The sequence below is a fragment of the Sorghum bicolor genome, chromosome 4, assembly GCF_000003195.3.
Source record: "Sorghum bicolor cultivar BTx623 chromosome 4, Sorghum_bicolor_NCBIv3, whole genome shotgun sequence".
In the NCBI taxonomy this organism is placed as follows: domain Eukaryota; kingdom Viridiplantae; phylum Streptophyta; class Magnoliopsida; order Poales; family Poaceae; genus Sorghum; species Sorghum bicolor.
This window is the reverse complement of record NC_012873.2, coordinates 67,439,033-67,452,543: the sequence shown is the minus strand read 5'-3', so window position 1 is coordinate 67,452,543 and position 13,511 is coordinate 67,439,033. Positions and strand designations below refer to the sequence as shown.

Below are 13,511 nucleotides of genomic sequence, written 5' to 3'. Positions count from 1 at the left end.
CCCATGCCATGCCATCCCTGCAGTGCAGGCTGGCTGCAGGCTCCATTTCACTTGCCCTCCCCGTGCTGCTGCTGCTGCTGCGCTCTCACTAATCCGGGTGGACAGGGCAGGGCACTGCGCACGTTCGTCCGCCTCCTTCCTTTCCTTTCCTGCACCTTGCACCTGCGTTCATGGCTGCCAATGCCCATTGTCTGCCGTGCGTGCCCCGTGCCCGGCCGTACGAATATCATGTATATCCTGCTCCTGCTGCTGCATCATGCCATACACCAATTGCCATGTGTGGCCGTGTGCACCTGATCATTTCGTGCATCTCCAATTTACAGCCTCGATGGATGGATGGAAGGCTTCTTCTTAACATTTTGGCATGCACTTACGAGGGGGAAATGGGACCCAACACAGCAGTGCATGTAATGGTATGTACTCCGTAGTATACTAGTTACCGTGGGCTGATGAGCGGTTTTCTTCTCTTTGAATGCTCTGTAAGTAGATTAAATAAAAACATATAAAAGCCTGCCTGTCAGATGAGGAAAGCCTTCATCAGGATTCAGGAGTGGACGATTATGGTCCTATGGATGCAGCGCAGCAGCCAGCACGCAGCAGTTGCTTCAATTCTTCTCCATGGACCGTGGTGAGTGGAGTGGAGTGGCCATTGGCCAAGCCAACCAAAGCTGACGGGGATGCTATGCTATGCATGAGATGAGGCTGCTGCAAGCAACACACCATACGGCCGGCACACCTCGTCAGGCACCCCATTGATGAAGCAGCAAGTAGTATCAGCGACGGGATATGGTGCACATGCAGCTGCAGCAGCCTGTGCTGGCCAGGCCACTATGAGCAAGCTAGAGCGAGCCTTTGGTGCTCTCGATCGGTCTCGCCAGACAACCACTTGCACTTGGGATTTATATTTGGATATTGGAATAGCATCCATCCAGTCTAATCCGGCCAGGTTCCATTTCACAAAAATCTTGCTCCTCTTCCTTATTCAATTTCATCACTGCAATGCATGCAGCAGTATTTCATAACCGACTGACTGTTCACCCTTTACTTCCCACTATAAATGACAACATCCGCACAGCACAGCACACACACTCCACAGGGGAGGAAGGAAGGAGGAGGAGACAGGAGAGGAAAAACCAGGCGCAGCAGCCATTGCTGCTCGCAGCACGGCACGGTACAATTCCGTCCACAGCGCAGTGCAATCAATCTAGGCTCATAAATCGTGATCGCAGGAGGGCAAAGGACAGGCCTCCCTTGGTTTCGTTCTTCCTTCTTCCTTCTTCCTTCTTCTTTCTTCCTTCTTCTTCCGGGGCGCACAGGGGAGTTATGAGAAGGAGCCGGTGGTACGACGACGCACGCAGCACGCTGCCTGCAGTCGCCCACTCGGAACATCCTCTTCCTCCGGCCGCCGGCCCGTCGTGCCCTGCTGCGTCAGCCGTCCGCCGCAATCAATCTTGCCTGGGACAGACGGCTGGCGTAGGTGGTTACCAGCTGCAGCTGCGCGGTGTCCAGGCCTTCCAGGTACGGCAGCAGCGTCGAACCCAGCTTCAGGTATGCGTCCACCACGCACACCATCGCAGCCTGCATGCAGCGCACAGCCGTGGGTGGAATGAGCAACTCATGTCATCATTTCCCTTTTTCTTTTTTTGATTGAGGGAGCAAGCAAATGCAGATATTTCCATTCCAGAAAATACAAGACGACTACTGCTACTACTTGGTATATATGTCAGTATGTGTGTGGTTTCAACTTTCAAGTACAGTACAATGCTGCTTCAGGTAAAATGTAAAGCTACTGCAGGTCCTAGCTGATGACGGCTCCTTGTTTCTTCTCTTGGTGAAAAGGTGGTTGGTAGTGGTGGATTCAGATTCAGACAATTCAGTCAAGCAAATATGCTAAGAAAGCATGCATAGCATAGCATGAATGTGAGAGAGTAGTATCAGGATGCAGACTGAATACTACATGGAAACCACCGGGCTCCACCAGTCTGGTGCTTACATGCATGACTCCTATCTTGACTGGATCCGATCATCCGAATAAAGTTACCCCCATGCAGTGCAGGCATGCACTGAGCTCTGTTCAGTAAAGAGGGATATGGCCCGGCTAACCGAAAGGAACAGACCAAACATGTGCGGAAGAAATGCTACTGAATTTTCTGGTTCTCAGACTGAACACATTGATTCTATGCTAGTAGACAGCAAGGCATGATTATTACAGTTTTTATTGTGGCCATCGCAGTCCATAGGTCAGTAATAAGAGCCTTCTTGCCCGTGGTCCGTGGACCCTTGCATGAACAGACCAAGTTGACCATTTTGTACCAGCCTTTTTCAAGCCGATTGGTACTGCAACTCTTAGATGCTCGCTGCTATAGTGAATTTATGGTTTTCTTCACACATTGAATGCAGAATTCTTAATTGATGATTTGCCTTGCCAAAATTGTTCAATAACGATCCTCTAGTGCAACCTGTATATTGTATTGCCTAAATAATTGACCTCTAATAATTCCTAGTATTACTTTTTAGTCTTTTACCCGAAGTAATTTGGAGGAGATGAAAAATAAGAACAGATTTCCTGGTAAAAAAAAAGTGAGCGATCTTAGAGGACTAGATATGTAAATCAAAATCAAAGCGGGGCTGGATTAACCTTGCGGACGTATGGACTGTGGTTTTCGAAAGCATCCAGAAGTGCAGGAAGAAACGTTGACAAATGAGCCATCAGGTTGTCCTCTGATAATCGGATCACAAGCTGAAACAATGGAAGAATAAATATTAGGAGTATCCAGTTTGGGGAATACTACATGCTAGCTGTATGCCTCACCTAACTCATAACACGGGTCAAAGTAAGACGATGAGCTGTACACATGCATGCAGCTAAATGCTAGTTGACTCCCAGTTCAACCCATGAATATGTTAAAGCTAAAATTGAGGCCATAGCACTAGTTTCCTAACTGGTTTGCAAACATGATAAGCATAAAATTTACACAACGAAACTTGGTGAGCTGGTTACCTTGCTCAAACTATTGATGCTTATAATAAGAATTTTCTCATCCTGGCTGGCCAACTGAGAAGCTATGGCCTACATGTTTAAATGAGAAATATAAGAATGCTTACAAAAAAGGTAAACAACAGTAATAAAGGGGAAAAAACAGCAACAAGCTGTTCAAGGCCTCTATCCATGAGATTCAGTTCAAAAGGTATCGACAGATATGACACTAACAAAAATGCAAAAACAAGCGTACCCCAAGGCATCTCAGTGGGTCAAATTGAGTGACCACAGTTGTCAAGCAGATATGGGCCTGATTTACAACCTGCAGCGACAGTGACATAAAGGCTTCAGATGCCAACTTTATGGTTGATTGGTTGCATCAGCAAATGCGAGCTGAACCAAGCACTGCAAGTGTATTACCTTCAAGGCACCGTCTTTGGTTGCATGCAGCAGCTTAACTATAAGAAGTTCAATGCAGTTCTCTATCGCCTTTCGCTGGACCAGAAAGGGCAAGGCAAAGGGTCGTTATCATGGAAAATGGTATCCAATAATGGCACATGTAGATGTAGGAAGCAAACAAGTAGTCACTGCTAACGAGTCTCAGAAAAAGCTTACGTGCTTTTCAAGAATTTCAACCAACAGAGAAAGCGCAAGCTCTCTTGTGGGCACATCTGGATCATCAAGCATCTCAAGAAGGGAAGAAGACATCTGGTGTAAATTCTGAAAACGAGTGCAAGATGAGGTGATGTCCAGCAAAATAACCAGGGGAGGAGAAATACCCCTGAAAGAAAAATGATATCAAGGTGATTACAACATATGAAACAAGAATAGCCCGTCAAAATAATCTAACCTTGGTGGGCACTGGGTGTCCATTCGTCTCAGAATCTTCTTCCAATTGACTCACTGCCTTCTGTTAATAGAAAATGAAAGAAAAATACATTACCAAGCTTTGTAAAAGAAAGCTCATAAGACACTTACACCATATAACTGTTGCAGAAAGAGAACAAGCTAAATAGTAGTTGTCAAACAAAACACCATCAGGTTAGTCAAATTTTTAGAGATCTGATGTATGTGCAAAGTGCTATTTTAAGAGAGAGAGAGAGAGATGACTGGGAAATTGGGTCTAAAAAACAGATTGGGAAATGCTTACCTCATGATCCTGGCTGTCATTCCTCATCCTCATAACTTTGCTTTTTCGGGTATTTATGTGCAGTTCATTATCATTTGGTTCATCAAATACCTTCGCACTCCAACTGTCCCTGCTTGCACTCTGAACTATGTTATCTGATATCACACTAAAGTCAATTCTTCTCCGGAGATCATTCCTTGACCTCAAGGTACAAGACTTCTTGTCCATCATTTCAGCTTTGTGACCATAAGATTCATTAGGAGATTCAAACTCAATCCTTTCAGTACGGTACCCCTTGACTTCCAAAGATATATTTGGGAGACACTGGAGTGCAGAACTGAAACAATCATCAGTCTTAACAGAATTAGATTGGTATGCTTGATGCAGCGGTGATTTAGCAGGTTGATATGAGGGATGCAGCGGTGACTTAGCATATTTATATGCAGAATGAAGTGGTGATTTAGCAGATCGAGGATGGGCAGGTGATTTGGAAGATCGATAAGCAGGATGCAGGGGTGATTTTGCAGATTGAGATGCAGGATGAAGTGGTGATTTAGCAGTGAAACCATCAAAAGATGCCTTTTGCTTATGTCTCTTTTGTTGCAAGAACTCTTCGAAGTCACTTTCTATTGTAGGTATTAGTTGCATCATTGCCCGTCTTAGCCGCTTTTGTTCTTCCATTGACAATGTGACCAAAAAGCTTAACATGGATTCAGGGTCATAATGAGAGTAAATAGATGAGAAACCAACCACTGTGACCTCCTTCAGTTTTTTGTTTTTATCATTAAACAAAAGGGCAAGCTTCCCCAACCATGGCTTAAGGAAACTGCTGCTAGAATAGCTTTCAGAATTGACTGTGCATTTAACAAAAGAGGCATTTGCAAACTCAAGAACTGCCAGTTTTGACTTGGGAGATTTCTGTTCGTCTAGCGAACGAAGTAAGGCGGGTAAAAGAGAATCAATGGGATAACTTTCATTTGCATGTTTCAAAATTCCCAAGCACTGCTGCTTGATTGATTCCTTTGGATCATTTAATCGAGAGAAAATATGGGGCAGTGTCTTGTCGAGATAATGTTCAAAAGGCTTCTTGAAAGCTGGCATGATCTCAGCTAATGATGAGAGAGCGGCCTGTGCCACTTTGTGATGGGGATCATCCAGATATCGACAAACAAGCCTCATAACCTTCTCAAAATTTTGTGCAACTTCCTGAGTGCTTTTTGATCCACGTTCTAGCAAACACTGCCTTAAGAAACTGAATGCATATACCTTCATCATCCAATCTGATATTGGGTTTAGACCTAAAGAAAGTGCCTCTGTAAGAGATGAGGGCACATCCATGTTGTTGACCATTTCTCCCAAAATGAGTTGCTTCTCATGTATATCACTTTTTGTACTGGCATAAAACCAATTTGTCATCTGCTTACTCAAGAGAGGTCGCCGGAAGTTAGGGGTGTAACTACCACGTGGCTCCTTAGAAACAGCACTCTTCTTATGAGTTCCTACTTTTCCACTTGATCCAGCACCAGAACTTACTTCAACAGGATTTTCCTTTAGCAGGTTCCCTGGACCTTTCGAGTTAACTGCAGGTGGCAGGCACGTCAATTCAGAAGGATCTTCTCGTCCTTGAACTTGCTGAGTTATTGGTTCAACATTCAGCCTGCATTCAGCCTTATCTTGAACAATTGTTACAACAGCTGCATCATTCAGTGACATTTCTGAAGGTGCTTCTGTTGTAATGGGAGTGGCAGTTGGTGGGTCACAAGCTGATGAATTGACACCTGCACTGTTGCCTGAATTTATGCAATAAGTTGGTCAGCAGAGCCTAATATTTCCAGTTAAACAAATTAAAAAACAAGTGTTTACAGGTAATGATAAAATTTGTTTTTTCATGACAGGTACCTGAATCATATTTCTCAGTATCTCTGTCTGTAGTTTCTACTTTTCTTAGTGTGATCTTATCCTCAAAAGAACTTCCAGTAGTCAAAGTGTCATCCTTATTGCCTTCATCTGGGTCTTTTGAGGTCATATCATCACACTGGAGGTAAAGTCTGTCTGATGGTTGCACATCTCCAGAAGAAAATGATGTCCCAGAATCGACCTTAACAACTTTATCTATTACAGCTGGAATGAAAGAACTAGGTTGAGGCTGCCCTAATTTAACTGGAGGAAGATGCCTTTGAGGTGTCTCAGCATCTTCATCATTTATCATCTACATAAAAAAAATGTAGTTACATGATTAGATGTTTAATAATGTCTGAAGGTCCTCAACGCAAGATAAGTTTAAGGAAATACTTTTTGTCTGGATGGTTCAAAAGATGAGTACAGCTGATGTGAACGGTCAGGCCATATCCTTGAGAACATCCTGTAGCAAGCCCTTGCACTTGACCGTACCTTGAAATTGGGAAAAAGCCGAAATCATAAGACTTCTGACTTCCACAACTAAAAGACAAGAAGTTGAGAACTGCAATAACTATAGATTCTTCATAGGCTTCTTTCAGTTGACAATCTCCACATAACCCATGACTAACCAAAAAGGGACAAACTAAATAATGCACTGTTTGGACAAGACTTCACTCTTAAGACTTGATAATCAATGGGCTAGTCATAGGTTCAGGTTTTCCTTTTGCCCCACATAGAGCATGTATTGATAATTCAGAGGTACTCAACCTTGACAATCAACGGGCTAGTAATAGGTTCACTTTATGTTTTAATGAACCTATGTGGAATAAAACACTAAAATGTGCTCTAAATTTACTGGGGGAAGAGATGACCTTGTGGTATCCCAGTCAAAACTTTAAACAGCATTCCTCTCATGAAATGACAAGAAACCGAGAATGAATCAATGACACCATGTAAATACCTCAGTAGTTGCATCTGCTATACAGCATTTTATAAGGTCTTCGTACAGGTCAGCTGATCTCTGTATTTCTGGAGTATCAACCCAGCACTCTAACATTAGTATTGCGTATTCACAACACCTGCAATTAGGGAAAACCTTTTTAAGCTCCCATCAAGTATTTATGTCGCAACTCCATATTGGTGCTTCTCATACCTGGCACGAAGAATAGCACTTCTATCATTCTTTGCAAATTCAATAATCCTTGGTAGTATACGAGCTACCTTGCAGTTCCTTAACATCTGTGCAGAGAGAGAGAGAGAGAGAGAGAGAGAGAGAGAGAGAATCAAACAACAGGAAATCAAAATGCCAGAGCTAGAGCTTGAGCATGTATACCTCTTTTATACAGTTATCAGCAGAGTGAGCAATTACAAGGATGGTGATCACGACATTCTTAAGAAGGACCTGTGGATTTAAGTAAAAACACGGTCGATTCAGATACATCAGGCTGACACCAATAGCTGTTAGCCGTGGATGCATAAGAAAGGAAGAAACACCATACCGGAATAAGCAGCTCTGCATATGGTTCAAAGTCGCGTAGTAACTCTTTCGATAGGAAGTTTAGTAAATGGCATGCCTATTAGTATCCAAAATACAAAAATGCATTTCAGTGAGTGCCCAAAGAGGACAAAATATGGCATGTTCTATTAGTAGGATATTTGACAGCCACACATGATGTCTGTTTTCGGGTCAAACAAATCTAACAAGGCACTATCATCGCAATTTTTGTTGATTTGCAGATCAGGTTACAGTACATGTACTCCCTCCATTTCAAATTGTAAGTCATTCCAAGAATCTTGGAGAGTCAAACTTTTTTAAGTTTGACCAAATTTATATGATAAAATAATAATTATTATGATACCAACTAAGTATCATTAGATTCTTCCTTAATTATATTTTCATAGTATACTCACTTTACGTTACAAATCTTAGTATTTCTCTCTATAATTTTGGTCAAATGTGAAAATGCTTTTACTCTCTAAGATTCTTGGAATGACTTACAATTTGGGATGGAGGGAGTAACTATGTCGGCAGAATTCTCTTTCCTAACAACGAAAGAAAGTTGTGTTGCAAACATGAAACTATGAGTGACTGAACCTGTTTTACAATGCTCGATCTCCTATCCAGAAGCTGAGTTATTAGAGGGGTCACCAGCTGTTTTAGGAGCATGGGGAAGGCTGAATAGTCTGCAGCACCTGGCACAAAGATGAAACAGAAAAGGCCCTCAGAAAAAATCCTACACTTCTTCAACTGAGAAATATAAATATTTATGTGTACAGTAAAGCCAACATAAAAAAACATTCAGGAACCTCCAAGCACTAAACCCTCCACTCTTTGCATTGCAGTTATCCGGATTGACCACTCATTATCTGGCTGCAAAGTAGATACTACTTTTTCTATCTCCCTTAGTAGGTCCTTCTCAGAGAAAACCTTTATAGGTTCGACTACTTTTCTTGTAATATCTCTTTCTCCTGAAACAAAAAGGGATGGAAGATTATATCCTATTGATAAGGAACAGTATATGGTAACATAGAAAGCAACTATATAAGTGCACCGGTACCCTACATTCACTCTATCTTACATATTCAATAACGACATTAGGTTCAGCTATTGGAAGTATTATCATCAGGTTTTTCAGCACTTTAGTACTACTATGAGTATAATATTATATCATGGATTTACTTAAAGATATTTGAGAATGAATTAATTTACTAATTTTTTATGTATAAATGCATACAAGGCTATTGTTGGAGATAGAAATAGATTAAATATTTCACACTCCTTAGACCATAGCCTGAAAACCTGAACACAGGCCCAATGTACCTGCAAGAAGTGAGATATCTCTTGTGCTGATCTTCTCTTTGGAATTTTTTCTTGCTTGACTGCTACTAGAAGATTCCATTTCGATTGTCGTATAGTGAACGTGTTGGTCATCTGGCATGCAGGAATTTGGCTCTGTGTTTTCCGTTCTTGCATTCATCTCCTTCATCTGCAACATGAAACAAAACAGCAATTCTTATGGTTCTCCAAAATCACTGTGGACCGTCCATTTAGCTAGACATATTAAACACAACTTAATTCAATACTCACGGTAACAAATGTTTCTGGAACTTATGACAAATACTTCTATTATACTTTAGTCTTTTCTTCACTTTATGAATATGACCAATAATAATCCTCTTTTGATATTTGGAACATAAAGTTTTTTTTTGAAAAAAAATAGTAGTTAAATCTTAATATAAGGACAGTGTGAGATGACACATGAAGATTTCTGAACCAAATAAATTGCGTGATGTGCTATCTATACACTGTACATAAATACTATCATCATAAATAATGGTCCACCGCAAATTCGTTTTATTTTCTAATCCTGGGTTATGGCAACTACACAAAGTTTGTGCTAATTTTATCCCCCCCTCCAAAAAAAAAAGTTTCTGCTAATTCAAAACAATTATTTTTTGAGATAATGGAATTAAGGTTCCGGCTTCACAAACAACTAATATTAACTGAAAACCCCACGGCTACAAACGTTTTTTTGATGAAATCACGGCTACAAACGTAACCAACTAATAGCTACAGGAAGCATTTCGAGCACCAGCACTAGTACAATCGACTCCAAGGAGCGAACAGAATCGAAAGCAGGGGTCTGCGATGCGATACCTCCATGAGCAGCACGAGGTACCTCCTTGCGGCCTCCCGCACAGCCGCGTGTCCGTCGCCGAGGCGCGCGACGACTAGCGGCGCGAGCCCGTCGGCATGGCGACGCATCGCTCCCCCTACGCCTGCAGCGCAGAGCGCCTCGAGCGCCACGCGTGTGGCCCCGGCGTCGGTGTCTCCGCCGCCGCCGCCAGCAGCGCGGAGGAGCCCCGCGCAGCACTCGGCTAGCGCGGCCGCGCCGGCGGCGTCGAGCTCCAGCTCCACCTCCGCCCCTGGCGCCGGCGCCAGCTCCCGCAACCGCGCCACCGCGGCGGGCATTGCCATCTCACCCGCCGGCATGAGGGCTTGTTTGGGGTGCGGAGCGGAGGGCCGGAGGCGATCGAAGCGTCGGAGGGGAAGGGAGAGGAAGCGAGGTACGGTGTGGCCGTGCGGGGGTTTGGAGGACGGCGGTTTTATAGGCGCGCGTTTAGCGGTTTGGAAATGGCTTTATTTTGACTAGGATTATAGTTAATTCGATGACTACCTGCTAATGCTACTTTTGTAGTGACTGGTCAAATTTAGACCCCGTCTAGAAGAATTTCCCACATATCATGACTCTAGTTTTTAAAAATATTTTACTCCCTCCATTCCAAATTATAAGTCATTCTAAGAATCTTTGAGAGTCAAAGTATTTTCAAGTTTGACCAAAATTATAAAGAGAAATACTAAGATTTGTAACGTAAAGTGAGTATACTATGAAAATATAACTAAAGACAAATTTAATGATACTTAGTTGGTATCATAATAATAATTATTTTATCATATAAATTTGGTCAAATTTATGATAAGAATGACTTATAATTTGAGATGGAGGGGGTACATCATACTATAATATTGTTTTTGTCTCTTCTTTTAGAATTGAACTAGGAGCCAATAAAGCTAGAGGCAAAAAGATGCCAAACAAGCCCAACTAACAATTCGTGTATTGTTTTATAAGCTAGTGAACGAAGAAGGCTAATGATATGTGTGTAGCGGTAGTTTATTTGCAGCTTTTACATGGACTGTACTCGCCTGCTAGTAGGTAGTCTTTGTTAATCAGATTAGATAATTAAGGTTACTAATCGGCTACGAGTAGAATTCTTGTGTACAGCTAGTTGGACAGCTATAATTGACATCGACGTATACACATTATGCGGTCTAGATTAAATTGTTAAAATTATAGGAAACGTATTCTAGTGTATACGGTGGTTTTAATAACTATACATAAGGTTATTGAGATTTTTCACGGGAAAAACTTTTTCCTTCTAAATGGACTAGGTAGATACGCAAACGCCATTTTGTCCATGCTAATTGTTGATTCACAAAGCTGAAACTTGAATGGACATGTTTTGTCATGAGAAACCATTGGGGAGAAATAGAATTCATTCTATATTTTTTTACCATCCAAATCTTACCGTAGTTTACTTTTGGCTATACAATTATAAACGGAAATTTTTATCCACTGAATCAAGACAAATTTGGCCATCTAGCTAGCTTCAAATGTTGTTTTATATTTTCTAAAAATAATATATTTTGTATATTTCCTAAAAATCCATAACTAAATTATTTTAAATCAGAAAAAAAAACATGAAAATACAATGTGTCTATTGGTGCTGGATTTAGAGTTGTTTGGATGTAATTTGTATTTGTTCCTAGTGTTTCATTGCTCGTAGTAGTGCCCATCAGACCATTGTTTGTTTAAATCGCCACTTTATGATATATTAAACCTCGAGGTTGAACAAGAGAAATTATATTTGAAATAGAGTAGCCAATATATTGAAATTAAATTGGATGCCGGTGATGTCATGCTATTTGCAATGGCTAAATATGATACAAAGCAAAGCACATGTGAGTATTATTGTTCCACGACTTTATTCTCTTAATTAATCGACAGCTCTGATGGACCAAATTAAATTGTTGCAAGTGACATCTATATATATGCTATATATAGCTTCATGTTATCACGTAATAAATTAGCCTAGAGACAACTTTTAGTAGTGTCGAGTTTGTCCATGAGCATACGGACTAAACACCGATGCTTATACAATAGCCTGTGTAGCTCGACCCATGCTGGCATGTGTGGTTCTTGAATCCATCTGACGGTGTTTGTACATAGTATATTCGTTTGTCTGAAAAGTTATGACTGAAAATATTATTCACTGATTTATTATGAGAGAAAAATACTGCTAACTAGCAGAAAAAGTACAACTTATAAAACAAGCGAATGAATAATCCTCCTATTAAAATAAAGAGAGTGATGTTGCTAAAAAACCATAATAAAATAGCATAATGTTTGAACCAATGGAAGCTTATCAAGTGGAATGACCGTTGATTAGTTAAGTTCCACTGGTTTCATCAATTCAACTTCAGCTCCTTGCAGTTGTAGTGTCGCTGTGACTGTTAGCTCCTAACTACTCGTCTACTCTACTGTTCGTCTGTTCTTCTGGCACTGAACATACTTTTTTTTTTTTTGCAAGATGTAAATTTACTTGACATTTCTTGTGTCAAGTCCTCAAACGTACACGTGCTGATGCAGAGTACTGCAGACTGCACAACCACTCTCCCAAGTCCTAACTTAATTTAAGGTGTGTCTATACTACAACTCTATTCTTTTTGTAGTCCGTGGTTGTTTCACCGTTTCTTTCATGTCAGAGTCAGAGCAAGCATATATGACCCTCGTTCGTTCATCCATCACAGGACAGGGCTACCTTATTCGTTCCGCTGTCTCTTTTTGTACGTATCACTTGGAAAGTTCAGGAATGGGGAGATATGCATATTCTGAAGTGACAACCGCAGTACTTAATTAGCACTATGATAAAAAGCCGCAGGTAGCCAACGCTTATTACTTCCGTCAGATTTTTTTTTTATTGAACCGCGACAGACAATATCTAGGCTACAAGGTACTACTACTTTGAATCTTTTCTAAAGTACTCCCTCCTCCCACCGTCTCCTCTTTGTTTTTTTAGCTGTTCCTTTTGCCTGTAAGACTTTTTGCTCTTAATAAATCTCTGTAGGGGCTTCGGCCCCTCCAGTTCCTTAAAAAAAAAATACCAGAAATACCATTCTTGTTTCCTACGTTTTTTAACATTGATTAAATATATTAAAAATATTAATATTTATAATGTATAATTGGTACATTAGATAGATCATGAATATGTTTTTAACTTAATTAGTACATTAGATAGATATAGTTAAATTTTGGAAAAAAAATTATCAGCACGATTTCTATAGCGATTCTTTTACGAGAATGGAGGAGTAGAAAGGAACACATCTCTACCTGCTGATGTGGCTATATGTGTATATATACCTTGAAGAGATATCTTATATACTCCCTCCTTTCCACATGAAGAATGACCTTCAAACTTTCTGAGAAATTAAACATTATTAACTTTTATCAATTATATATAAAAAAGTATTTATATTTATAATGCATAATTAGTACTATTAGATAAATTGGAAAATCTATTTTATAATAAAATTATTTAGTGATATAAATATTGCTAATATTTTTTATAAAACTAATTAACCTTAAAAAGTTTAACAACCACATATCCCATAGATCATAGCGTCATTTTTTTTTTGAAGGAGCGAGTATACAACCAGGAACGAAGAAACGGTCATTCTGCCTGCCACGCCTTGTTGTCATGCTCATGAATGAGGCATGCATCTTATTGATTTGAGCCACGGTTTGCCTTGCAAGAAATGTGTATATGTATTTTTGTTTCTGTAGAAAATTTGTGCATCATTTTAAGATAGAAGAGTTTAATTAATCGTATAAACGGCATGCTTCTTACGAACGTCCTTGGAGAGAGATCTACTACATGATTGCA

General features: G+C 40.6%; 1 protein-coding gene across 5 annotated transcripts; it reads right to left on the bottom strand.

Moving 5' to 3' along the window:
- On the bottom strand, positions 948–10,148 carry LOC8084710 (CLIP-associated protein). Of its 5 annotated transcripts, none has more exons than XM_021458376.1 (18): positions 9,667–10,143; positions 8,830–8,995; positions 8,316–8,477; positions 8,104–8,201; positions 7,508–7,582; positions 7,342–7,410; positions 7,162–7,247; positions 6,970–7,087; positions 6,402–6,500; positions 6,009–6,318; positions 4,131–5,899; positions 3,831–3,887; positions 3,596–3,700; positions 3,401–3,475; positions 3,234–3,302; positions 3,002–3,070; positions 2,639–2,740; positions 948–1,578 (listed from the first exon to the last, which is right to left on the bottom strand). In XM_021458376.1, exons 1-18 carry the CDS (start codon positions 10,000–10,002, stop codon positions 1,429–1,431), a joined length of 3,915 nt encoding a protein of 1,304 aa, XP_021314051.1. In that variant the 5' UTR covers positions 10,003–10,143; the 3' UTR covers positions 948–1,428. The 5 variants fall into 5 exon arrangements, 3 of the variants coding, with proteins under 3 accessions (XP_021314051.1, XP_021314050.1, XP_021314052.1); XM_021458375.1 differs by having other exon boundaries at positions 3,831–3,890; positions 9,667–10,139; XM_021458377.1 differs by lacking the exon at positions 948–1,578 and adding an exon at positions 1,598–2,566 and having other exon boundaries at positions 3,831–3,890; positions 9,667–10,141.